This window comes from Colletotrichum acutatum (assembly GCF_030867785.1).
Source record: "Colletotrichum acutatum strain CBS 112980 chromosome Unknown BDZ83scaffold_42, whole genome shotgun sequence".
NCBI lineage: Eukaryota > Fungi > Ascomycota > Sordariomycetes > Glomerellales > Glomerellaceae > Colletotrichum > Colletotrichum acutatum.
The window spans coordinates 28,761-54,204 of NW_026849036.1; the positions used below are offsets into that span (position 1 = coordinate 28,761).

Consider the following 25,444-nt stretch of genomic DNA (forward strand, 5'->3'; position numbering starts at 1 on the left):
AATGTCATGTACAAATAACACCTCTCTCTCTCCCCCCCTCTCAAGCAGAGCCCAGAATCAAACTCTCCACCATGCCACCCACAGAAGACGCCGTCTGCGCGCGATCAACCTCATTCGTGACCTTCCTCTTGAGAGCCTTGAACCCCTCAAACAGCTCGGCACTATCACCAGCATACTGCGCATACAGCTCCACAAGCACCATACCAACCTCAACGCACACGCTCACGTACCGCGGATCAATAATGTGATCGCACGTCCACTTGAGCACTGGCTGCACCGTCCTCTCATCACGTCCCTCGAGCGCATCCCGCACAGCAGACCGGTGCCGCAGCGCAAGCAACAGCGTCAGCACGCCGAGTGGCGAGTGATCTTTCCCGCGCGGATCAAGCGCCTGGTCCAGCGCGCTCGCGTACCGCCCGTGGCGCAGCGCCTTCTCCCACGCCTTCTCCTTGGGCGCGCTGGTGCGCGCGTCCTGCGCGACAATGACCTCGGCCTGGCCCTCGCCCAGGCTCTCGAGGCGGCGCATGGCCGAGGCTTTGCGCTTCTTGCTCTTGGCGGCCTTGTCGTGCTCGTCGAGGGTGCCGGCGAGGAGGGCGGCCATTTCGCGGTCGCGCTCCTTTTGGCGGGTGGCTTCGGGGCCCGTGAGGCGGGTGCGGATGGAGAGGACGCCGGATTGCATGCCCACGACGAGGTGGCGGTCCGCGCTGTCGAGCGCGTCGGAGACCGGGAGGACGCGGAGGGAGAGGATGGGGGAGGGGTACTTTGTCGAGGAGACGACGTTCCAGCCGGTGGTCTCGAATACCTTGACGTGGCCGTCGAGGCCGCCCGTTACGAGGCGGGTGCCGTTGGAGGCGAGGCTGAGGGAGGTGACGGTCTTTTGGTGGTTGGCGATCTGGTGGATGGGGCGGGCGGCGACGAGGTCGAGGACGGAGACCTGGGGGCCCGAGGCTGCGAGGAGGGTGGTGCCGGAGGACAGGGGAAGGACGGACTCGACGGGGGCGGCGTGCTTAAAGGTCATGACGGCGGCGTTTGAGCCTATTCTCGGGTCCCAGATCTTGACGGTGGAGTCGTAGGAGCCCGAGACGATGACGTTGCCGGCGCCCGAGGGGGAGGTGGCGGGGAAGAACTCTGCGCAGCGGACGTAGTCAGAGTGTCCCACGAACGTGTTGAGCGGGTCGTTGGCGGTGAGGTCCCAGAGGCGGACCGTCTTGTCGTCAGAGGCGGAGAGCAAGGTGGTGGGCTGGGAGCCTGAGAAGCGCGTGGCCCAGACGGGCTGGCGGTGCTTCGTCCATGTCTTGAGGATGGAGCGGGAGTGGGTGTCGAACACCTGCATGCGGCCCGTATCTTCGGCGGCGACGAGGACGCGGCCGTCGCGACGTAGGGAGCCGGAGCGGGCGACGTCGGCGAAGCGGGTGATTGTCTTTTCGAGCTTGCGGGTGCGGGAGGAGTAGAGCTGGACGCGGGTGCCGGTGGTGACAGCGAAGAGGCCGTCGGAGGAGGTCGACGAGATGTGAGTGATTGGGTACGAGGTCGGCGAGGGGATCTGGAGCTGGTTCTTGAAGGACTTCCAGTAGCGCTGCTCGGCCGTCACGGGGGACGGGCCCGAGGGCAGCTTCACCTGCGGGAGGGGTCCCACGGTAGCTGCCATTGTGATATGGTTGTGTGTATAGTTTGAGCCCTTAAGTGGTGTGTTTGGAGGAGGTGCAGAGAGTTGCTCGGTGGCGTGGGAGGGCTTGGTGTTGCCGTGAAGCGCAAAATGTGAGGGTATCGTCGTGATAGACGTTCGTAGTAATTTTTTGGAGTTTAAAATGCTGGTAGGCAAAAAAAAAAAGATTCTCAATTGAGAATTTCTTAGCAGCTAGTCCTGTTGTAGATTAGTGGGTACCCCACATGGACGATAAGATAAGGCGCGGGGCCGGGACCTTCAAGCTTTCAGACCTTCTGAGGTATGAGCACTTCGGGTCCGAAGACTCCCAAGAGCTCACCATAGATAATATTATGGAGAGCTCTTGAAACCAGAAGTTGACAGTGAGCTCTGCTTCACTGAGACATCTGGCCTGAATGAAGACTTCATGACGTGACAGCTCAGTACGCCGAGCTATATTGCAGACTCTCCGTCGCCATTTCAACCATTTGGCATGGCTGATCCAATGTAGCTGGGCTCAGTGAGGAACGGATAGCAATCATCAGTTCAACCATCGCCAAATCTCACACCATCAAATCTTGCTTCAGGGTCTCCATCCAGGACTTTGGACAATATATCGTGAAATACGCAAAGGCACATACCTGTACATATAGGTAGACCACTGCGGGCTTTCCACCACGGCATGATTCCCTCTTATCCCGGTTACCCGTAACGTAGCACATCTATACTCAGTAAACCCTCATCGCGTCTAGAAAAGCATACTCTCACCGCCGCGCAATCCCATCCATTAAACAGTCCCCCAATCTACTTTCTCAAGCCAACACGCGGGGAAAATAGAAATATCACACCGCATCGGCAATTGTACATCACCCGGATTTTCCGACCTCAACCTCTGAGGCTGCATCTGCATCTGCATCAGCTTCATAAAAAGCCAAGGCTGACCTGATGACAAGCACTGCCGACATCCCGCCCATCCAACCACCCACCCCATGTATCATGGGAAAACTCTCACCTCTCCGAGCCGGAGGAGGGAGGGGTGTCGGTGTCTTACTCCTCACCGCCTCAAATCAAAACTAAACTCCAACATTTATAAGCATTGCTGGACAAGGGGCTCCGGCGGTGATGTAAGACAGATTTCAGATCTGCGATAGCTAGCGGATCGACGGAAAGCTGCACTTCATTCACCTACTATAATCCTCATCGCCAGTGTATCAATTTCTAAGAACGAATGGCTCATTGTCCTTCCCAAGACAAAAGTACGCCTTTCGTCTGATGGGAATAAGAGACTGGGCATTTACTGGGAAGAAAACTCTAAAAAAGAAAAAAACAAGCCCTTTCCCCTCCATAGCCCTGAAAATCCTACCTGACCTATACGCAGGATCCTAGAATGCCTTCTCTACTTACTAGCATCATACTACCCTGCCATTCCTCATCAAACTCTAAGCATAGACAGACTCAAAATGTTTCCCCGAGGCTATGTTCACCCAAATCAGACAAAAGGCTTGGCCAAAACCAACAAGTGTCCAAACCAGGAAATGGAAAGCCGACTGCAGGAAAACGGTGTCAATGGCAGTGATGGGGGACCCTGAGACGGTGAGGGGTGTGCTGCGAGGACCGCAAAAACGGAGGGGAGCAGCATGTTTCAGCTGTTTTCCGTAATGCCTCCGTGCATGGCTCGAATGACGTCTTGCGGTAGTTGCCATTCATAAGAGTTGGATCTTCACATTTATTTTTTGCAGAATAGTATGGCAATGTGTGTTTTTTTTGTTTGTTTGAACCTTGATTGAATCCTCATTGACCCGTAATGACCTTGTCTGATCTATTTGACACGCTGATAAAAGCATATTCAATACGACTTGTCGTCGCTTGAACTAGGGTATACCATCCTCTCTTTTTCCATTCCCCCTTTACTCGGCAGTACCGTAAATAGTCTCCATCAGAATACCTATGAAAGGAATTAGCATGCTGCAGCGATGTGCGGTTGTTGTGAGAGTGTGAACGTACCAGTAATTCTGTAGGGGTCGGCATTTGAGGCGGGGCGGCGATCCTCGAAGTAGCCGTAGCCCTTCTGGGCGCACTCTCTGGGAATACGAATGGAAGCACCACGGTTGGCAACTCCGTAAGAGAACGAATCAATGGAACCAGTCTCGTGGCGGCCAGTGAGACGCTTCTCGTTGCCCTCGCCGTAGACCGCAATGTGCTCCTTGTGGCGGCCCTCAAGCTTCTTGATGGCAGCCTCGATGTGCTTCATGCCACCCTCAATACGCATCTCCTTGGAGGAGAAGTTGGAGTGGAGACCGGCACCGTTCCAGTCACCGGGAATGGGCTTGGGCTCAACGGAGACCTTGGCGCCGAACTCCTCGGCAATACGGGCCAGGAGGAAGCGAGCGAGCCAGAGGTGGTCACCCATCTCAATGCCGGTGCAGGGACCGACCTGGAACTCCCACTGGGCGGGCATGACCTCGGCGTTGGTACCAGAGATCTTGACGCCAGAGTACAGGCAGGCCTTGTAGTGGGCATCGACGATGTCGCGCTGGACGACCTTGCCGGCACCAACACCGCAGTAGTAGGGGCCCTGGGGAGCAGGGAAGCCGTTAGCGGGCCAGCCGAAGGGGCGGTTGCTGAGGTCGAGCAGAGTGTACTCCTGCTCGAGACCGAACCAGGGCTCGTGAGCGGCGTGAGCCTCCATCAACTTGGCGCACTCATGTCTGTAGTTGTACTTGTTGGGGGTGCCATCGGCGTTCCAGCACTCAGAGAGGACGAGGATGTTGGGAGATCCACGGAAAGGGTCGGGGAAGACGGCGACGGGCTTCAGGTAGACATCAGAGTTGTCGCCGGGAGCCTGGTTGGTGGAGGAACCGTCAAAGTTCCACATAGGAAGGTCCTCGGGGGTGTACTCCTTCTCCTTGAGAGTCTATGGAGGCAAATTTGTTAGCTACATGATGAATATGCGTTGCGCTATGATGCAAGTGTGAATAGAGGCGTGCGCGGGAGAGCTCGTGTGCCATCTTGACTGTCAAGGCTGACATCATGCGCCGCGCCTTGCCGTCAGGCTGACGATGCCGGGCGGAGCTACCCCCCAGTGGCCCCATTGTGGCATTGCGTGGAGAACAGCAACGACCCTCGGCCGGCGGCTGGCCAACCGGTTCACCGAAGACGCGCCGACGGCCAAAAGGGGGGGCTGACGATGCGGTAGCAACTTGCAAGACCTCCAATACCCGAGCTGCGGCGTTCAACCCTGCAGCTGGAGGCAAGGCAAAAAAGACTTGGAGCCAGGCGGACGTGGGGTGGGGTTCCTTGCAGGATCGAGTCGTGATCGAATCCTTTCAGCCAGTCCGGCCGTGGCCCTCGAAAGAAGAGACCAAGACCAAAGCAGCAGGAACAGGTACGTACCACCCACCACCAGAAACGCGCACTGGAGGGGCAGGTGGTGTGTGTTTTGACCCCCGCCAAGCCCCAGTGCATGTCGCCGCCGCATCTACTGCCGCTTGCTCACCCGCCCACAGCTTTTTGTCCGCTACTCCCAGCCGGAAGTCGGAGACATCCCGTAGGGGATGAATCTAGAGCAAGACGACCCGCTGCCCCAGCTTTTCCGTTGATGCAACCGTCGACACAGATGTAAGAGTGAAGGCATGAACCAGCTCAAACTGTGTCGCATCGCAACAGGAAAGGGCTGGGTGAGTGACATTTTCCGGTGGAGTAGCGGGCTAGAGCGTCTAGAGCACCACGAAGGGCCCGGGGAAAACATGAAAAAGCCAAAGGAGGGAATAAAAAAGACAAGATGGTTGTTGTGAACGTACCCTCGACTTGGAACGGGTCTCGCCATCAGCGTCGATCCAGATGTACTCGGCCATAATTGAGCCCTTCTGGTCAAGCTTGAGGTACTTGGCCAACTATTCTATGGGTCAGCATGATTGCTTATTCGATTTGCGCAAAGCTGACGGCTGGAAGCAAACTCCAGCTGCGCCAAGCTCAGCACGGGTATGTTGGTGTAATCTCACGGTCTCGGGCCTGGAGGTGAAGGCAGCTTCTGTCGCCTGGAGAGAAAAAGACATGTTAGTAATTGTGATCCTCTTCTTCTTGCTTCGATTTGGGGTATTCAGCATCGTGACTCGAGAGAGCAGCAAAAAGCCAGCACTCAGGTCGCGAATTGAATAATATGACGTGGTGGGGTAGAGTTTGGGACTTACCATTTTTGCGGTTGTGTGTGTGTGTAATGTGATAAAAACGGGAAAAAGAACAAGGTCCAATTTGAAGATCAGGGATAGGTTCGAGCAGTAGAGATCAAAAAGATCTATAGGATTGTAACGGGAGGAATAGAGGGATGGGATGTGGAAAAGTAAAGAGCAGGTACGATAAGAGCAGTCGAAGCGGGCGGTTGAGGGTTTTATGTTTTCCTCTGCTTGTCGTCTGGCAAGGAAGGCAGGCGCGGGCGCTGGTGGCAGAGCCAGATTTGAGTGAGAAAGAGGCGGCAGTCCAGTTCGCTCGATGCTCTATTTTTTGCTGGTGCTGCCAGCAATCTGCAAGGTACCGTCGAGATACCTCAGATGTTTCGCAGACGACCGGCCCTGTTGGCGAGGAAAGCTCATGTACAACCGGTACAGAATCGTAACTTTTGGCTCCCGTCTAGGTCTCTCGAGGTCTCTCGAGGGTCCCTCTTTGGTCCTTCAGCCCAAGATAAGGCCTGCCAGTGCCTGCCCATGACGGCGGCAGGGGTATGGCTGGTTCTGGCTTCTGGTATCGATTGCGGTGGGGTGAGAGGGGTGGGCTGGTGGGGTGTGGCCCCGGAAACATGTGTCCTCCCATTCGTCCGCCAGCCCAGAGTTTGGGGGACCACAGATACATGCCAATTCTGATTCGGTTCCCAGCGTCCCACGACGACGATGTCCAGGTACTTTGCCCGAACCCAGAACACCCTCTTCACCCACACATTTCCCGCCCTTTAACCTGCCTTTCTGTGCTGCACCACCACTCCCGTCTGCCACTATCAGACGTCTCCCAAGTATCCCTACTGCCTGGCTACGGCCCCGCGGTCTTCTACCACCGGCATCAAGTCTCCGTGGGAAACGGAAATGCGACGGGCGGACCTTTCACCTCTAGAGGTATCGTCAACTTCCTCTTCTCCGTAAATGGCCCCTGGGAAACTCCTCTTCCGCTTCCACTTGGGTGGTTTTGTTCTGTCAACCCTAGTCTCCAAGACTGATAAGTATGAAAATCACTGATCAAAATGTGTGACGATGACTTCGACGTGCGCCCAGTAGCCCGTTGACGAGCCACTCAGAGGCCGCCCGGCACCGCCCTTGCGGCAGTATCTGCGACTAACTGCTGCAGCTGCGACCGCCGACCCAACAATGACCACCTCGAGAAATCGTTACTTTGTATCCAGGTTTCGTACAGGCTACAGACAACAAGAAAATTGCAGATATATCGAGTAATAAACGGGTGCGGCAAACCGGACTGTAAAGACTCAGCCAGAGATAGAGCAAGGTATCGTGACTGGCGATTCAATGACCAAGCAGGTACCTCTCACCCACAGGAGCCACCGTGCCACAACGCGGGGCACGTACCGATACATGTCATTTACGAGGCCCACGTCCTTCGGTCCGCTGTCCGCTGTTTCTATCCTTGGATCTTTGGGGTGCTCGTGTGCACTGTCGCCCGCCGCCGTGCGCATCGCCTTCGCCCTCGCCGCCGCTGTCGGGTCTCTGGCGCCGCTCCTCTTATCCTTGAGGTACAGTCTTGCAGAGTACCTACACTATTATCGCTGCTCACTGTGGCTGTGGCTGTGGCATCCGCCTTTCGGAGACAGGCCGGAAGCCCAAGAAGAGATATTCCAGGTCCTAGAGTTGGTCCCGTTCCAGACCGCTTTCGATAAAAGGGCCCTGGAACTCTGATGCCCAAAAACGGCTGCTGATGAGTTGGTGTCCAGTCGATTTTTCGTAAGGCCGCGTTTCGTCTGAATCTCGCTTCCAGAACGGAAAGGAGACTGCGTTGAATTCCAATAAACTCTCGTCGTCGTAAATCCCGCGGGCCTACCTAACTAGAGCGCCTCCTAGAACCGGTGCTGGCTCCGCGAATAGCTTGCTGGGCGGTTCTGAATACCCCGAGATAAAGTAGCGTCGCTTGCAACTTGGTTGCTCGGGTTCCACGCCGACGATCGCATAGCCATATTGCGACAGCGTGCATATACCTGGCGCGGAATTTCCTTGGGATGGCACTGTACTCTTCCGGTCAGCTTTTGGGGGTGTCGTCAGGTACCTAAACTTTCCAAAATCTCGTCAGCTTGACGACCTTTCCCTCGAGTCGACTTTCCCAGTTTCCCCGCCAAAGGACCCTAGGTCCCAGGATGACGATACATCGCGCACCAGCCACTCAGAATCGGAGTCTCACACCCTCACCGGCCCCAGAATCGCAATGTCCATTTCATCGCACAAATCTCTTCTCGTTCCGCCGGCGCAACTCGTCGCGGCACGGCGACGCGCGCACTTGCGCTAATTCCCCTATCATCATCAATCTCCAATCCTTGCCATGGCTATGCTTGCCCGCGGCGCAGGAAAGGCACCCATCCTCGAGGAGTTGCTTCCTTCGTCCTGTCGTTGGCACAGCTTCCGCCTACGTCGTGCAGATGGTCGTCTTACGAAAATTTTGCCCGCCTCCCGGTAGCGATATCTCGACGACCCTCAACGTTGATTGTCTCGGTCTTTGTGCGTCTCCTTGTGCGAGTCTGTAACCCCTTGGTGGGGGTATATCCCGGCGACCCTTATTCATTCTCTAAGGTATCTGTACCTCTGTGTCATCGTGACTCCCAAGTTGGACTGGTCCCAGACAAAGCCGTCACATATCCCACCACAAGGCTATCGAGCCTGTCGACCCATAATGCGGCGGCGAGGGGCAAAAGGTGGGGTGTGGTGTTGCTCTGGACCAGATGCGCTCCAGAGGTCAGATCTGTGGTCAGTGCAATGGCTTCTTGTCGGTATCCTGTGAGCGACGGTGTGTTTACAACCAGGCCCGAGTCATTTGGGGGAGTTCGGGGGAAACCCCATATCGCAGCTTCTCTCCGACAGCGGGATGGTCATCTTCCTGAGCTCAAACCTTCGGAATCACTAGTCGACTTGTCCTTCCGGCCAATATTCGATGGTGTTTTCGTCAGCGAACCCCCAAGGAACCCCCAAGCTTTTGCTCCACGAATCGACCATGTCGAAGCTATCTTCGGAGGGATACCCAATCCACATGGCCTGCCGTGACCCGTCCCTGCAAGACCTGAGTGAATATCTGGCTGATATGCAGCCCAAACGTCTTGGACACTGCAGGATGCACAAAGTTGGAGTGGACCGCGTGAAGAAGGCTGGATTCTCTACTTCTTCCTTGTCCATTGCCCCTCCCGTAAGACGTAGCTGAAGGAACGGCATGCTGTCCATTCGTCGCATGTTCAGTCGGTCTCCAGTCGGCCATATCACACACATTCTTCTGATGATGATGATACGGCGTATCAAGGTCGGGCTCCCCCGCAATTTTTGCTCTCGGCAGGGTATTCGTAGGACTGTGGTACCTCCGTCCCATCGCCGGATACACGATTACCCCTCAACATATCCATATGGATAGTCCGTCTCAACACCTCACTCGTCCACCACGGTTGATTCAGGCTGTATGCTGAATGTATCCTGGGAAACCATTGCCGCTCTTAGACAAACTTCAGGTAAAACTTTGATGATTCCATTATGGAACTTGATCTCCAGATGTGACCTGCAGGAGACCTCCATCTCGGGTGTCTCCAAAGCATCAGGTGTGGGACGCTAGTGGGGGATGGTGCATTTTGCATTGCTGGCTTATCGCTGGGCGCTGATTGGTAGAAGCGTAAGTGCAGAATAATTGAATTCTCTCAGGCGCCGTGTCGGTTCGAAGGTCTCCTTAAAGACTGGCGTTAATCTCTCGAGGAACTCCTCAGCTATCGCGGTGCCCTTGACTGCTAAGCACCTTTCCCTCTCTTGCCATTCGCGACTCCAGTTGACGGGCAACGATGTGTAACTTCACGGGGTGTCGTTGACCTCGGTGAAGTGTGTGACAGCTGACAAGCTTACTCGGTGGAGAGCCGCGGCAGTGACATGGGGACGCTGCGAACATGAGGTGCAGTCAGAGGTACCCCGTCCACGGCGGACAATTGCTGTTTGGGTCCCAACCCGAGGGCTAGTGCCGCAATGTTGGATTCTGGAAAATGTGGATGGAGCAGCCATGTTGGGTTTGGGCGCCGGCCCGGCGGGGATGGGGGAGGAGTGTGGATGAATCGGTCGTGTGGTGTTCCTCTCGTTGATTGACCAGGACTCTGCAAGAATCGGTTCGTCTATCAGGTCGCCGAGACCGGGCAAGGAGGAGCAGCGGCAACGGCCGGCAAAGGAGGCACGGCAGCACCACCACGGCCCAAGACTTTTGCGGTCGGCTGCTCCGACGACATTCGATGTCCGCATCCCACACCGGCAGTCCATGGACCAGACCCATCTCGACCGACCGCCTGCGAAGTCCAACCCTCTCTTGTTTTCAACCACGATCTCGCTGGTTTTCGTCGTCGACTTTTTTCCTTCAATCGCATGCGAAAAGTCGTCATTTCCCATCGTCCGAACTCTACGAACAACGGGAATTCGCCGGTCTCGTCGCTGAGTGGTCGGCGTTGACACACAGTAATTCTCTCATTGGTCGGCTGCCACCCGCCACGATCGGGACTTGGCTGAACACTGCCGGGGCACCTGGGCGAGGCATGTCAGGGCCCCCGATCGAGAGTCTCACGAGATCAAAAATGACGTCTTTGGCATGGCCGATTCAGGGAAGCCGAGCCAGAATAGCGGCGATACCATCATGTGCGGTGTCTTTCAGGAGATCTTGGATAGTGCAAGAGGCAGCCGGGAAAGCAGGGCCGGCAGACAAAGACCGCTTCCGTGACGTCGGCCGCGACAAGTGTCGGGCTGGGCCTGAACCTCGAATTCGACCACGACGTGGAGCACCGGAATCGGGAACCGGGAGTGTCTTTCTCACAAGCCACTCGGTTCTTCTGGAACCAATTGTGTATTCCTCAGGGGGGGTTACGGGGTGCATCTCGGTACTGGCAAGCGCCACATGGAGAGGCCGAGGACGTGTGTGCATGGCGACGGGACACGAGCCCACAGCAGGGCGCAGTCGACATTGTTGCCAGAGCCGGGTTGAGTCAGACTCGTGTTCGGCCGACGGCGGTCAGTGGTTATTTTCGGAGTATCGTTCCGGGCCAAGCGGTGGGAGATAAGACGGGAGGACGTTCTGGAACTTGCATGGAGGATATCCACGATCCAAGGGACCAAGTGGAGGGTGGAGGATGACTTTGATGTGTCACAGCGCGCCCGCAATGTGCGGCGTGCCTGAAAGCGCAGGGCAAGGCGAGGCGCCGCATCCAACGAGACTGCTTGAGCCTTGACTGCCCAGACCCAACGATGGAAAGCACCGGGTGGGTGTGCCCTTCCTTCCCGTCTACTTTCTTACATTCTTCCGCCTGCAGGATGGGGTGGGAAAGAGTGGATTTGCGCCAGTGCGCAGATGGCAGGAACCACTGCACTCGTACTGTACCAGAAAATAGGGGTCGTTTTTCCATCGTTGAGGCGGCAACTGCAACAGCAATCGCGACTTCCTGGCTTGGTCTGCTTGCTGTTGCCCCTTCTTCTGTTTGCAAGCAGGAGCAACAAACGAGAATATCACATGATGCGGGTATACCTAAGTACAATTAGCTCAGGAAAGAGCAATACAGAATTTTTTCAGATTGGGAGGTCGTGCTTGCCTGCTCGAGCTCGGTTTGTCTAAGGATGTCCGATTTTGAACAACCTCGGATACCTTGACTGGAGGCATGTAGGGCTGTACCAAACATCTTTGCTCCATGCTGTGATTTCTGGCTTCATTCTCCTGCTATATGATCTAACTCTTCATCCTTCACTGACGCCAGCAACCCATCTTCTCCCGCCGTGCTCATACCATGAACTGGACCGAGGGAGCTTTGGCACGACGTTCTCGAGGAAAGGGCTGGAAACCGGAAATCGCTAAACAAAAACAGTACTTCGCAAAGGCTCGCTCGGGACTTCACGGTCCTCCCAAGCCCGGCCTCGACTCTATTTCCTTTTTCTCTCAGCAGGCCAATTCTTCGACATATCCTACGAAGCGCCTCTCGACAGTTCCATCACAAAATTCGCCGCACTTCCAGCAGCACCAGCAACACCGGCACAACCAGAACAACCAACACAATGTTCTTCAGGATCACCGTCTGTGGATGTCGCCACGGCAGCATGCGCGGAAGGAACCTCTAGTTGCAGTAGACCAGGGCATCCTACAAGAGCCTCGCTCACAGCATGCTGCTAAGAAACGAAAGCTTCCTGACCATGACCCTGAGCTCTTGGATGCGAAGAGGCACCGCTTGCTACAAAAAGACGACTGGGCTGGGATCAATGTCCAAAAGTCGCTACCTCTGCATTTCTCCGGAGCTGGCAGCTCAAAAGAACGCCAGATCTGGGGCTTTCGCAACAGGCATCCTGCGGGTCAATCTGGCTTCTTCTGGGAGCAGAACGGAAATGGAAGGAGACCACTACAAGGCAAACCTACAAGCTCCATTAGCACGCAAGGCGGAGACAAAGACGTCAGGATCAGAATCGGCAGTGAGGATATTCGATACGGCGGAGGAAGTCAGATCACGGCAAGAAGCTCTCAGAATCGTCTTCCCAGAACTGCGACCCAGTCGAAAAACTTACGACAGTCACAATACTTTGGCCAAACCTCGTCTCAACCCTCTGCGCAGGACTATGGTCCTTCAGGATTGCACGGCTATAGAGCTTTGCCATCGTCCGAAATGGTATGTTCGACGCAGCGAAAGCATGGACAGAGTGCTGCGTGCCGTGGAAACCCTCCGAGCTCCTCGATATCGTCCAAGGCGTATAGGTACCCGACCAGACTTGAGCGTCTACAAAAGGAAGGTCGGTCATTACTTGTTGAATCATCTCCATCCAGGGTACATCAACCTGTGCCTCGACGACTGAGCCAGCTTGTAATGCTTGAGAGATCAGGGAAACCAGCGTCCGAAATGTTTGGGAGCACCATTGGTCAAGTCGGTCACAACCCAGTGCAAGAAGTTGCGTCATCGGAATGCAATGAGAATGAGCGATGGCAAAAGATGATCGAGTCTCATGAAGATCAAACAAAAAGTCCATTCGAGAAAGATTCTGGTGCAAGTCGCAAGATCGTCAAGATCAGTCCCGGAGTCAGCAACATCCCTTTTCTAAGCAGCTCGGTGGCCCATGGTTCAAGATTCGACCAACCCCCGATGAGCACATTTACGAACTCCTCTTTGGATGACAGGGCGCCGGACAATATGGAAACTGGCCAGTACAAGCGCTTTGGCACCTCAATAAAGAATGATGGCCAACCAAGAGACACTGCAGAGAAGATGCGATCCTCATCACCTCCGCTACCGACCAGATCATCCACTCTATTAGCTGGTCGACCGAAAGGTGACCTTTACAACGATAAAGAGGGACTTTCCGAGGACACGTCCCTCGCGCATGCAGAATCCTGCTCAGACAATGGCCACTATGCGGAGCCTCGACAGCTATCGCCCATGTTTGAGTCGGATAGCGAGGAGAAATCAACTCTCAACAAGCGAGAACCAAGTGTGCAAAACTTGAGGCCTGCCGATGAAGAAAACGAGTGTGTCGAAACCTCAATCTTTCTCCCTCAGACACTAGATACAGATGCCGGAAATGCTATACCGGTGCCAGGCTCAGAGAAAGTAGACATGGATACAGAGTGGATGAGCTTCATATTCGGCGAAGACGTCGAAGAAGATGAAGATGTTGCTTTCAAAGAGTCGCTCAAGGAAGCTGTGCGAGACTTACGGCCATCAAGCAGCTCCGCTAGCGACTACTACCAACCTTTTGTGGCTCCCATCTCGGCCTTTGCCTCCAAAAACCTTGCACCACACAAGATGCTCCAACACCGAAATAAGGGCGCTCTGATTCCGACATCGCTGGGATCTTCTCCAAAGGCCGGCCACACAGATATGGCTATTCGTGGAGATCTCGTAGACTGTGAATTAGAGTACAGCCAATATCAAACCACTGACACAGACATCGCAGACTCCGTCATAGCAGAATATTCGGACTCAATCATACCCCAAGCCGGAACAGAGTCTCTGACATCTAAAGTTGCTCCGACGCAGATTACGGACTCTATGTCAATGATTGCACAACCATCCAACTCTGACTGGAGCTATAACGTGGGGCAAAGGTTTGCCAAGCCAAAAACCTTTGTCGGGAGACTAGCCAGCTCATCAAGCCGAGACCCTGGACCAGTTTTGCCCCTGAGCGTAAACTTAGTTTCCAAGAAAAGGGGTAGGCCCAAGGGCAGATCGAGAAAGAAGAAGGCCAAGGATGGGCGTGCCAATATCCGAGGGCTACCTAATTATGACGGCGATCCAATTGAAGGCGGATCAGATGAGTAGTGCAGCACGATTACTCGCATTTTGGGGAAAGATGGCTATCTACATTCGCATCACACAGCATGGAAGAACTTTGGAACGGGAGTGTTGTGGCATCCTTTTTGACATTCGTGGGATATCGACCGTTATTGGGACCTGGCCCTATCTACTCTAGAAACGGACAGAAACAATGTACAATGCAAGAAGAAGAAAAAAAGACACAAACCCCCAAAGATGATGCTCCAATCCATGAACCCTTTTCACCCAAATCGTCCAAACAATCTTTGCGTTTCCGTTTGCTCCGGCCAGAACCCAGCACAGCTGTCTGCCAAGAGGCAATCGATCTCATCTGTATCATGTGCGGAACGAACCCCTTTTGCCTTTCCCATTTTTTTGTTGATTTTTTCTCAATGTCAATTTTTTTTTGTTGGTTTGACTTGATATCCCATGATGTCGTTTCGAGAGTTTGAGAGGAAAGCAGAGAAGAGGAAGAAAATGTGTAGCAGGGTTGATCTACTCAACAAGCGGCTAGCATTCCTGCCAGGCTCATCTTTCTGTTCAATCGCCACAGCTATCTCTTCTTCGTCTTCTTCTTCTTCTTGCTCAAACTACCACCACCCGCTTACTGTTTACCAGAAGCCAAAGGCATGGCCGTGACGGCGGGGGTGGTAGACGGCGTCGCGCTTGCCCTCCTCGGCACGCTTGACAGCGGCGGGGGTGGACGTGGGCACGACGGAGACGGTCTGGGTCAGGACGGAGGTGACGGGGGCGGTGGGGCACGCGCTGACGGTCACGGTGACGGGCGAGGCCGAGGGGCAGCTTCCGCCGCTCTCGTCGCCGACGCTGCCTCCGTTGCCGCCGCTTCCGCCGTTACCGCTGCCGCCGTTGTTGCTTCCTCCGTTGCCGCCGCTGCCTCCGTTGCCGCCCGTGTTACCGCCCGCACCGGCGCTGGGGAGGGCTGAGGCGATGGTGGTGCCGGAGGCGGAACTCTGGGCTGCGTCGCTGATTGTGACGACGCCGGTGAGGGAGCCGACCGTGACTGTGACGACGCGGGGAGGGGCGGGGGCGGAAGTTGGGGCGGGAGGTTGGGCGGTCACGTAGACTGTCGTTACGCGGGGCGGGGTGGTGCCCTCGGCGGGGATGGTGGATGTCAGGGCGGAGGTGACGACCTCGGTCTGGGCGGGGGGTGAGCCGGAGCCCGAGGGGCCTGCGGTGGGCTGGATTGTGACTGTGACGAGGGAGATGACGGGGGAGCCGGAGGGAGGGGCGAGGGTCATTGTGATGACGGAGGTCTTGGGCTCGTTGGGGCGGGGGGGCTCAGCTGGGCGGGAGATGGATGCTGAAGCAGAGGCCGAGGCCGCGGGGACGGTGGCGGTCACGTAGACTGTGCTGATGATGGCGGAGCCGCCGGCGCTCTGGGGAGGGAGGGTGGTTTCGACGGCCGAGGTGACGACTTCGCCGCCCTGCTCCGAGGCCGCGCCGCCTTCGTTGCCACTGCCGTTGCCGCCAGTAGGCTTAGGAGGTTGGGCGGTGACGTAGATGGTTGAGACGATGGGCTGGCCTCCCTCGGACTGGGCGGGCAGGGTGGTCACGACGGCGGAGGAGCTGGCGACTGCGTCGACGGAGCTGACGGCCGTACCGGAGGCGACGGGGACACCTCCAGACACAGTGGCAGTCACATAGACGGTGCTGATGATGGCGGAGCCTCCGGCGCTCTGGGGAGGAAGGGTGGTCTCAATAGCGGAAGTGACAACTTCGCCGCCCTGTCCGGAGGCACCGGGCTCGTTGGAGGGAGCGGGAGGCTGGGCAGTGACGTAGATTGTCGAAACAATGGGCTGGCCTCCCTCAGACTGGGCGGGGAGCGTGGTGATGACCGCGGAGGAAGCGACGGCATCGACGGAGCTGACAGCGGTACCGGAAGCCGCGGGGACGTCGCCGCCGCCGGTTCTGGTGATGTAGATCGTCGAGATGATGGGTGCGCCGCCCTCAGACTTGGGAGGGAGGGTCGACACGACGGCGGAGGTCTCGACGGAGCCGCTGGCAATTGCGTCGACGGAGCTGACAGCCGTGCCGGAAGCAACAGGAACACCGCCAGTCTTGGTGATGTAGATGGTGGAAACGACAGGGGCGCCGCCCTCGGACTGGGGAGGAAGGGTGGAAACGACTGCGGAGGTCTCAACGGAGCCGGCTTGCTCGGAGGCACCGCCGGTCGCAGAGGGCTCAGATCCGGGCTGGCGGGTGATGGTGATCACGGAGACGATGGGGGAGCCGGAAGGCGAATCGGGGTTGGCCGGGAGAGTGGTGGTCAAGACCTGGGTCTCAGGGGCAGCGGGCGTCTGGGAGGGAGGCGCGGCAGGGGTAGCAGGGACGGTGACGAAGCTGACACCTCCGGATCCGATGGTGGCGCCAGAGTCGGGGGGCAGAGTGGTGGTGGCAATGACAGAGCCGCCGTTCTCGAGCGTGGCAGAGGGCAGGCTGCTTCCTCCAGAGACTGGGCCACTGGGTAGGATGACGGTCTGGGTGACGGTCACGGGCACGGAGACGGTGACAGTGGCGGTCTTGGCTGCGTTCTGGCAGTTGACAAGCTGGGTCTGGCACTGGGAGATGGCAAAGTTCTGTCCGGCGATGCTCTGGCACTGGGTGAACTGCATACCGCAGGCGGCGCTGCAGGCGGACTGGAACTGGCCAAACTGCTGGCCGCCGACGACGAAGCCGCCCTGCTCACCTTGTTGAACGGCGGGAGGGGCACCACCGAGGGCGGAGATGAACTGGAAGAAGGTGACCTGGGAGATGATGATGATTTGAGGCTGCTGGATGACGGCGGGGGCGGAGGCGGTAACGGTGCGCTCGGTGGTGATGACCTCGGTGACGGTGGCGTTGTTCTCGAGGGTGGAGGTGACGGTTGCTATCTCGGTGAGGGTCGTGACCTGCGGGGTGGCGACGGGGATCGAGGTGTTGAGGAAGATGCCCGTCGGGCCACCCGTGCCCGGGGCGGCGCCGGCAGCACCAGTTCCCGTCGAGGGAGGGGGTGGGATGCTGATACTCGACAAGATCGGGGAGGGTGCGACCTGGCGCTTGGGGTGCTGGTGGTGGCGCGCGAGACCGAGCTCGGCCAGGAGGCAGACGAGGGCGGCTGACTTGAGCAACATGTTGTCTGCTGAAAGGATCGTGAAGCTAGCGGATTGCTAAAGTGTTTGCAAGTTGGATGGAGTTCGTGTCTGGTTTCGTTTGGATCGTTGGTGATGAAGGAATGGACTGAAGCAAGGCCCTTCAAGGGAGATGGGCGACTAGCACCGAGAAGAGAATGACAGGATGCTGTTGGAAAAGAAGGAAGCGAAAAGAAAGAAACTGGCAAATGAATCACCAAAGAATGCAGAGCGATGAGGCTGGAGAGAAACAAGAATTCCGTTCCAGAGACGGGAACGAGCCCTTCTTTAAACGTTCTTTCTTGCCTCTTGCCTCCCGCCTTCGACCTCCCCAAAGCCCATGTTAGTCCAGATGGATGCTTGCTCCTCCATCCTGGGGACCAGGGTTGCTCTCGAACTGCCAAAGATCGGGTTATCCAGTACGGATACCTCACCTCACCTACGCCTCCTGAACCAGACTGGAGCTAGCCTGACGGTAGTCCGGCTTCGCCATCGCTTTGGGTTAGACATAGTGAGACGTTCGGTCGAAGAGCGGGTTGTCTGCGGGGCTAGGGTAGGGGGATGAGCTTAACCGTCGTCTGGTGTTTACGATTTCAAGAGAGGAGCAGGCCCGCGGGGTGGAGGGGAGTGGAGGATGGCTCTTGGCCGGGGGGTGCGAATGGAGTATTTGCCCGCGGAGTATTTGCCCTGTGGAGGATCACCAATATGCTTGGACAGCCTGGGAGGAGTATCTTGCAGGTGGACGGGGCTGGGCGTCGGTGGACGTTTGCTAAGAAGCGACGTAAAAGGCCGTGATGCCATACCGGGATGACGGGGGATAGCGAGTGAGATAGCCTGGGGTTAGGCGTCGACGTCTGTGGGCTCTGAACGGAGGTGATGTGCATAATAGGATGATTCGGCCGGAGGTAACAGCCTATATCACACCTTAACACTGTTAAGGCATGCGCGTCTTCTTTGTGGAAGCGGTGGTGAAAGAGCGGAGCCCAATAACTAAGTTTATGGGAACATGAGAAGATGAGGAGATGTTGTTTAAGAATGCAACGGTATGTGTAGATCCAAATCTTCATCACTTGATGATGTTGTATCGTTCTTGTGGTGTGCGTAATGTCCAAGAGCAAAAAATGATCTCCCGTTAGTTCTCCCATGATCTACAAGTGCCCGTTTGTGTCCTGCCGTCTTGTGTTTTTCTCCGAGCCGTGTCTGTTCGGCCCACTCAAAACGACAACATTTTGAATTTCTAAACATCCAAACATGGAAGGAAACCCCCAGCTTGAAGTGATGGAAACAGTGGGCAGAGTAAAGGAGATGGGAAGACAGGTTCAGGGAGTGATTCTCGAGCGAAAAAAAACTTCTTCGCTCAGGGGTGTTATCCGCAAGGGGAAAGGAGGAGGAGGATGAGGAATAGAACCAGGCGATATCGAATTCTGCTCTCCGTCCGATGTTCTGGTCCAATAGCATCAAGCTTGAAAAGAAGAATCGCTCGCTTGGTCGGTCCAGGGAACCAGCTTGGTGAAAGGAGATGTTGAATGGAGGCTCAGGGGCAAGTCGGTGGAGGAAGTTGAGGTTCACTTTGAGTGCCCAGAGGAAGGGGGACGTTGGATGGAATGGAGTTGGGAGCGGCGCTAAGAAGGGCCGGGGGTAGAATCGGGGCAATCGGGGGGAACGGGGGGGAGGAATGGCAGCGATAGCGCATGATTTTCGCGGGGGGTCGAGGATCAATCGGACCTGGCCGCCGTGGTCATCGGAGAATTACAGCCAATCGGGAGGCGCATCAGTACGCATCAGTACGGTTCTGCTTATATAATGTTGCGGCTGCGTCCCACTTGGCCGTTTGAAGATGCCAGCGCCTTTCTCCAGTGGCATCCACGCCAACTTCATCCCAAACACGGTGAAAGCCCCTGACCTGGTTGTTCCTGTTTCAGCTGATTTTCCAAAGAGGAAAGACTCAGCCTCGTCCCAACTCACCATTTCTCTATGTGCTTTATCCAACGGGTACCTGATTTTGATCCGTAGAATGTGGCTTGTCAGATCGTCCCTGACCAGATGTTCCCAGTGATTCCAGGGCTTCTGGACTCTGCGGATTCTCCACTCATCCAATCAACTTTCATAGTGTTTCTACCCTCCATCAACTTCACCCCTACTACATCTTCCAGCTTCAACCCTCTTACACTTAGTACCTGACGAATATTGATTCTCATTGTTTTCACGAAAAAAGACGCTAGATCATGTGTAGCCAGTCTCCTGATTGTTTGACCGCACGCCTCTTTCCCTTCCTTTTCCCTCGTGAACTACACCCAGTCACACCCGATTCTTCCATCTGATGTCATGTCGCCCAACGCCCCGGACCTGGCACCCCTGCTCTGGTTTCACGAAGGCTAATTACAGGAGGCTTCTTTCGTGCAGACTTGGGACGACTGTGGATCTTTCTCTTTCTCTCGACTTACAACCTTCCACTGCCCCCTTCCCGACCCATCGCCTGTCAACCTTTGGCCCGATGACATAACGACAACCACACAATGGGGAGCGTTGGGAGCCTCCCTCGCATGTGCCGACAGATGAATAGCAGAGCAGAGTCGCATCTATTATAGCTCTCAGGCCCATCCTCACCCCGGGCAGTCAACTCACGACAGCTTTCGGAGATTCTTCACTGCAACCTTTAATGCACCACCACTACCGTGGTTCGTCCGCCCGCCGGCCCTCGCTCACTAGCATATTTTATGCTGATCACCATGGTCCGCTCGTCGATCCCGCGCACACGTCAAACCATGAACAAGGCCTGGCTTGTGCGACCCATGCGGGGGATCTCTGTCTGGTCCCTCTTCGCCGCCGCATCCTTCTCTCGGTCTTGGTGGTCTTTCCTCCCCCATCTAGTCCTCTGACTACCCTACCAACACTCTTGATTGTTTAAAATTGCAGAGGGGCCACACACGTCTTTGGATGAGACCGTTCTTGTAGCATCATCCCAGAATGAGCAACCACTTCACTTTGCGGTTTAGACTCTTCTCGGCCTCCGCGATATGTCGACTACAAATCTGACTTCTTGGCCTTTGCTTCTAGTAGTCTAGCTCGGCGGATCGATGATGAATCGCCATGTTTGCTCTAATGCAACTCTGACGGTGGACGGCTATCCTTGGCGAGCGGGCCATTGTGGATGTCTTCTCCCTCCTTCTTGGCTAGTCAAGGTCTTCACAAACAAGGTACTCGTCTGTCAGGCTGTCACTAAAGTCATTGACTCTGCTAGATGCCCCGAGGACATCCCGCCAAACCTGACCAAAACGGATCCTGCCTCGCGAGGCGCGCAGCGAGAATGGCACTAGATCGAGGACCATCAAGGAAAGAGGCTGTCACTCGTGCTCAGGATGCACCCACGGCGAGCCCTCTGACAAGCTATGCTTCATCCAGACCTGGCAGTCCCAGCGAGAGACAGTAAGAGATCTAGGATACTAGAGACACTAGCTCGGCCATCATGAGGATTGAAAACGCCGCCTCCAGAATGTCTGTGGCCGCCCGCTCCCTCCGGAGCGGCGGATACGAGTGGTAACGCCCTAACTCGAACCCCCCATCCTGCAACCGCCACCGTCAGATATAGCAACACAAGAAATAGTCTAGACCTTGAAACCGGCCTTCTGGTCTGAGTCATCAGCCCTGTGTACGACACCGCACCCTGAATCAGGGATGCTGCCTCCCGTTCGCAGATCATCTGCGAGACTAAGGAGCCTGAGCCTGCCGTCAAAAGTCCGGCATGAATATGAGAGCCGGGGTGGTGCTGCTGCGCCCTCTGATGATTGAGTCTGGAACTTCCGCACCTGTTATCTTGGTGAGTTGTTTTTTCTTTTGGAAGAAGCACAGCCAACCGGCATTGCATCATCGATCTGGGGTTGTTTGCACACCCCCTCGAGACATTTGATGCGCCGTCTTGGGTCTTAGATTGTGGCTTTGCTAATGTTTAGCACTTCGTCAAGATACTGAGCAGGTTTGACTTGACTTGGCGACAGCACGACAAGGGAACCATTGACACTTGCCGAATGCTTAAAGTACAGTAGCCGGCCGGATTAGCCGCTGACTACTACAGATATACTCGCTACCAACAGGTCTACTGCCGAAGCCTGTTGTCAAAGAGGACTTCTCACCATACAGCTATGCTCTAAGCAAATTTTTCTAACCAGGGACGTATCGAGACTTGACATCTCCACACCTTTTGATCCATGTGTTGTTGGATCCATTACCACAACCGGCAGCCAGTCAGTCAATGATACTCGTCAAGATGCCAGCCTTAACTTGGTTACAAAGTAAAGATGGGGTTACTAGTTGAACCGACATCGAAATCTGCCTTGTACATCTTAGAGCAATATTCACGCACTTCAAGGACTTGCAGTATTTCGAGCGACTGTGCGACACACTGATTAATCCTCACGTGCTCTTCAACGAAGGTCCAAAACAAGTAAGGATGAGACATTGGAGACTTTCGAGTAGTAGCATAAGGATTGGACCACGGGGCCAAAAGTCTGAATACACCATCAACGAATCACCAGCCAAACTCACCAAAACGCAGCATAGAAATGCTATCGGCATCGACCTGATGAACAATTCTGGAAACAAGAATAAATGCCCAATTTTCCGGTTGATATTTAAGATGCCAATTCCCGGCGTGGACTCGTTCTACACTTTCAACGCACAAAACTTGGGTGCGGTGCTTATAATACCTGACTTGTGAGATGGTGCAGCCAAGTTGTCTGCGCCATCTCTACCATTTATAGGATATTAGGGAGAAGTGGGAAAAGCTTTGCACCGAATATTTTCGGGGCGTGTAAAGCTGCCAGGCGGTCACGATCGGGGGCGTCCTCCGGCTCGACTCTCCCTGAATTGCGGTCGCGAGTGGAGACATATCACCGGCCCGGTGCATACGCTCGGGCCGGAGCTGCGCGAAAGCTCTGAGCCAGAAACCGGGCCGGGTAATTGTGGTAAAAGGAGTCGAAACAAAGTTGACCCCATAAAGAGGACGCAGGTGACAGGACGGGAAATTCATTGAGATTAATGAATGCCTTAGCCCATCTCACAGGCCGTTCCTCTCGGAATATCGGGAATATTAGCTAAAAGAATTTGATGGGGTGATCATCGCCGAAGACGGGCTCGGTAGTCGAGCGCTCGGTGTGGGGTACCGGCCTCCGGATTTCGGGGGATGCCCCGCCGCCAAGTGGGTGGGAAGCACGCAAACCTGCGCGTTAGACGTTTCCAAAGGGCACAGTGTGCGCTTCGACCAGTGCCTTGAGCACAGGCATACGACAGCCCATTGCTGAAGCTTCCTTGTGACCAGAGCTACAGCGCGCTCCAGCTAACGCGACCGTCGACGGCGTCACGGATAGTGCGAACTGTGAAGTCCGCATGTGCTTCGTTCCTGCTTGATCGACACTTGTACTTTCGGCTGAGGATTGTACGGCGATGGTACCCAATCTACTTATGGTACGCGGCTTTTATTTCGAGCAATTGTGATGTGAATCCAAATAGGCTTGGTTTCGTTTTTGTCGTGCGCTTTGATCATGGAAGTCGAAGTGTGGCTCAGGTGTCCTTCCATCCGAGGTCGTGTGCCTTACTGTGCTGATCTCATCTGGCCCAGACCTTCCCAGCTGGGCCACTGTCTGTGACCCTCTCATTCCCCATCCCCATCCTCAACCCCCCACCCCTGGCAGTGTCCAACATCATCCTTCCATCACCTGCCGTTTCGGTGCCATCTCTTTGACATCGTCAACTTGCGATGGAACCGAGAATCGACGTTCTTATTGTTTAGTTTCCTTCCATTCACTAATCTTGATCTATTCCTGCTTGCCTATACCGTCTTCTCCGTTTTGTATCCACAAGATCTACCAAGATCTACCTTGCGTCATCATCTGGCCCCCCGGTCAGGAACGAAGCCAAAGCTGCGGCATCGGGGGATTCTCCAACCCCACCCCGCCCATCCATCACAACAGCTCAGCTCGGCTCGGGTCTCAGGAACCGAGTCAAGATCGGCGGCGACGCAAGCTGGAACTTTTTTGCTCGACGGTCGAATTCAATCATATAGGTCCCTTGCCCGCCTACGCGACGGCCTGCCCACCATGGTCGTCTTTGTTGATCTAGACGACGAGGACATGGAGCCCCTTCACGTTCTCGAGGCACGCCGCCTGGCAACTGCCGCTGCTGTCGCGACTGATGCATTGGAATCAAGCAGTCGCGAGCTCGAGCACATGCTTGAGAAGCCGGCAATTGCCCCGGCCCCGTTGGTGACACCGGCTCCCGTAGCAGAGCCAACACCGACATTTCAGAGTGCTGCTACTGAGGCTTTTGGCTGCTATCCGTAAGCTCCGTTTTTTCTCCCCCCGTATCACGCGCATGTGGCAGGTAGAAGATCACGACTGACACCGAACCCCCCTTTCCCGCAGCATCGTCATGTCAATAGCTGAACACATCGATCTCAACACCCTCGACAGTCTCGCCCGCACCTCGCGCCAGGTCCGCCAGGGCCTGCTGCAATACCGCTCCATCCTCCTCTCTTCGACGCTGCACTGCTCCAACGAGGCCGTCCCCGTCGACCCAGAGTCCACGTTCCGCTTTCGTGCGAGGGCCGGCAACTGGTATTACATGGAAGATGGCCGGAACTACAACGGCAAGAGCGGCAGCTGTGCCCGAGACCTGGTGACGGAGTGTCGGAGGTGCAAGACCGTCGTGTGCAGGGTATGCCGTCCTATGCCTTGCCACATGCTCTTGGCTCCATCCCACCGAGAAGCGATTCCCTTGCAGACTTGAAAGGGTGGGAAGGGGTGCCAAGAGCATTGTGGCAATGGCCCGGGGAGGATAGAGAGCTTGCCAAGTAAAGTTGATTGCTGACGCTTACAAACAGAACTGCGCTATCAAGCCGCCAGCCTCCAACGCTCTCCGCGAGCGTCATCGTAGGTTGTGCCAGTGTTGTACCAAGGCCCCCATCGCAAGTCTCATCAATCACGCGCTGGAGCCAGAAACACCTCTGCTCGACGATGCCGTGAGACGAGAGATTTGTCGATGTGACGTCGATGGCGTCTGGCTGTGTCAGCCCTGTGGGCGGAGCATGCGCGGGGCCGACCACGACTACCAGCGGTATAGACCCCCTTCCTTTCTCACTATGCTGAAGATTTACAAGACCTGTTCTTGCTAACGTCGACTCCTCCGGCTATAGTATCTGGAAATGGCGGGCTCATTACGGAGAAGTCCTCGGCGGCCTGGGAACGGGTATCGGCGAGGGCGACCGCGGCGTCATCTGCGGTCGCGAGACCGCTTGCGCCGGCGCCAAGGAGCGTGAGAATGAGACGGACTGTGATGCCGAGGACGCGGCCGTCACCGGCGCGAACCTGTGGACGGCCACAGACCAGGTACACCTCGACACTGTGCGATATGAGCGCACGCCGAGTCCTCAGCTCGGCCCCGGGTACGAGAGGCACGAGATTGAGGGAATCGGAGGCGTCGTGAAGACCAAATTAGTCCGCATGGTGAGAGTCGGCGCGTGCGTGCCCGAGTGGGACGACGAGAAGAGCCATCACAATATCCTCGGAAGAGAGGTAAAGGGCATCAGGCGGAGTTGGTGCGGCTGGTGCTACAGAGTCATTCCTGGTGAGGCTGACTTGGCCAAGGCGGGCGTTACGATGCGTCAGCTTTGAGGGCTGACTCTTCTTTTTGGGATATTTGCTTTTTAATGATTTGATGACAACTCTTAATTCGTGACAAGGTAGTTAGGGGTCATCATCGGGGAATCTGCCTCGATGCAGGAATGAATTTGACCTTGTACTGAGACGGCAAGCTAAAGAGCTGCCGGGTAGAAGATGGATAGAAAAAGTTTGATAGTGCCAACCTGCCGTTATCTTCCACCTGAATACACAGGGAAATACACAAGAACCAAGCCGATCTAGGTCCCGTCAGGTCCATTCCCGTCACCAGCAACAGCAGGCGCACCTATAGGTCGCAGACCAGGACAAACTCGCTGGGTGGTAGAGTGGTTAAAGGTCAACGACAATCAATTTATACGCCAACCAGCCTTACTCGACGACAGGCTGGGCGAGTACCCGATTTCGAATCCCAGCATGAGCACCAAGTGATGTAGCCTACCGAGGTGGACTCCTTTTGTTTCGGTCTCATGCCAGTTGGTCCTGAAGATGGGTCTCGATGTCTAGTTGCCTA

The 25,444-nt window shown here is 55.7% G+C and overlaps 8 protein-coding genes across 8 annotated transcripts; 5 read left to right on the forward strand and 3 right to left on the reverse strand.

Moving 5' to 3' along the window:
• Positions 1-40: 40 nt before the first annotated feature.
• Positions 41-1,648, reverse strand: BDZ83DRAFT_719235 (WD domain-containing protein; the record flags this gene model as incomplete). The annotated part of the gene is made up of 1 exon (XM_060512157.1): positions 41-1,648. One exon carries the CDS (start codon positions 1,646-1,648, stop codon positions 41-43), a length of 1,608 nt encoding a protein of 535 aa, XP_060365386.1.
• Positions 1,649-3,552: 1,904 nt separating this feature from the next.
• Positions 3,553-5,838, reverse strand: BDZ83DRAFT_651366 (glutamine synthetase; the record flags this gene model as incomplete). Its single annotated transcript, XM_060510446.1, has 5 exons — positions 3,553-3,590; positions 3,650-4,559; positions 5,446-5,538; positions 5,647-5,682; positions 5,836-5,838. The coding sequence occupies 5 exons, from the start codon at positions 5,836-5,838 to the stop codon at positions 3,553-3,555; spliced, it is 1,080 nt and encodes a 359-aa protein (XP_060365387.1).
• Positions 5,839-6,444: 606 nt separating this feature from the next.
• Positions 6,445-7,153, forward strand: BDZ83DRAFT_619888 (uncharacterized protein). Its single transcript, XM_060508155.1, has one exon. The coding sequence runs from the start codon at positions 6,489-6,491 to the stop codon at positions 6,846-6,848; it is 360 nt and encodes a 119-aa protein (XP_060365388.1). The 5' UTR covers positions 6,445-6,488; the 3' UTR covers positions 6,849-7,153.
• BDZ83DRAFT_305391 (uncharacterized protein) lies at positions 7,001-7,586 on the forward strand. The gene has a single exon (XM_060502275.1). The coding sequence runs from the start codon at positions 7,153-7,155 to the stop codon at positions 7,537-7,539; it is 387 nt and encodes a 128-aa protein (XP_060365389.1). The 5' UTR covers positions 7,001-7,152; the 3' UTR covers positions 7,540-7,586.
• Positions 7,587-9,931: 2,345 nt separating this feature from the next.
• BDZ83DRAFT_305376 (uncharacterized protein) lies at positions 9,932-11,005 on the forward strand. The gene has a single exon (XM_060502274.1). It carries the CDS (start codon positions 10,098-10,100, stop codon positions 10,911-10,913), a length of 816 nt encoding a protein of 271 aa, XP_060365390.1. The 5' UTR covers positions 9,932-10,097; the 3' UTR covers positions 10,914-11,005.
• Positions 11,006-11,630: 625 nt separating this feature from the next.
• BDZ83DRAFT_651370 (uncharacterized protein) lies at positions 11,631-14,141 on the forward strand (the record flags this gene model as incomplete). Its single annotated transcript, XM_060510447.1, has 2 exons — positions 11,631-12,497; positions 12,615-14,141. 2 exons carry the CDS (start codon positions 11,631-11,633, stop codon positions 14,139-14,141), a joined length of 2,394 nt encoding a protein of 797 aa, XP_060365391.1.
• A 1,688-nt stretch (positions 14,142-15,829) lies between these two features.
• On the reverse strand, positions 15,830-17,266 carry BDZ83DRAFT_551439 (uncharacterized protein; the record flags this gene model as incomplete). Its single annotated transcript, XM_060503494.1, has 2 exons — positions 15,830-16,141; positions 16,283-17,266. Coding segments are annotated over 2 exons (1,296 nt in total), but the record flags the coding sequence as incomplete, so codon positions are not given.
• A 5,609-nt stretch (positions 17,267-22,875) lies between these two features.
• On the forward strand, positions 22,876-25,351 carry BDZ83DRAFT_619899 (uncharacterized protein). The gene is made up of 4 exons (XM_060508156.1): positions 22,876-23,594; positions 23,680-23,971; positions 24,138-24,370; positions 24,450-25,351. The coding sequence occupies exons 1-4, from the start codon at positions 23,356-23,358 to the stop codon at positions 24,925-24,927; spliced, it is 1,242 nt and encodes a 413-aa protein (XP_060365393.1). The 5' UTR covers positions 22,876-23,355; the 3' UTR covers positions 24,928-25,351.
• The last annotated feature ends 93 nt before the right edge of the window (positions 25,352-25,444 follow it).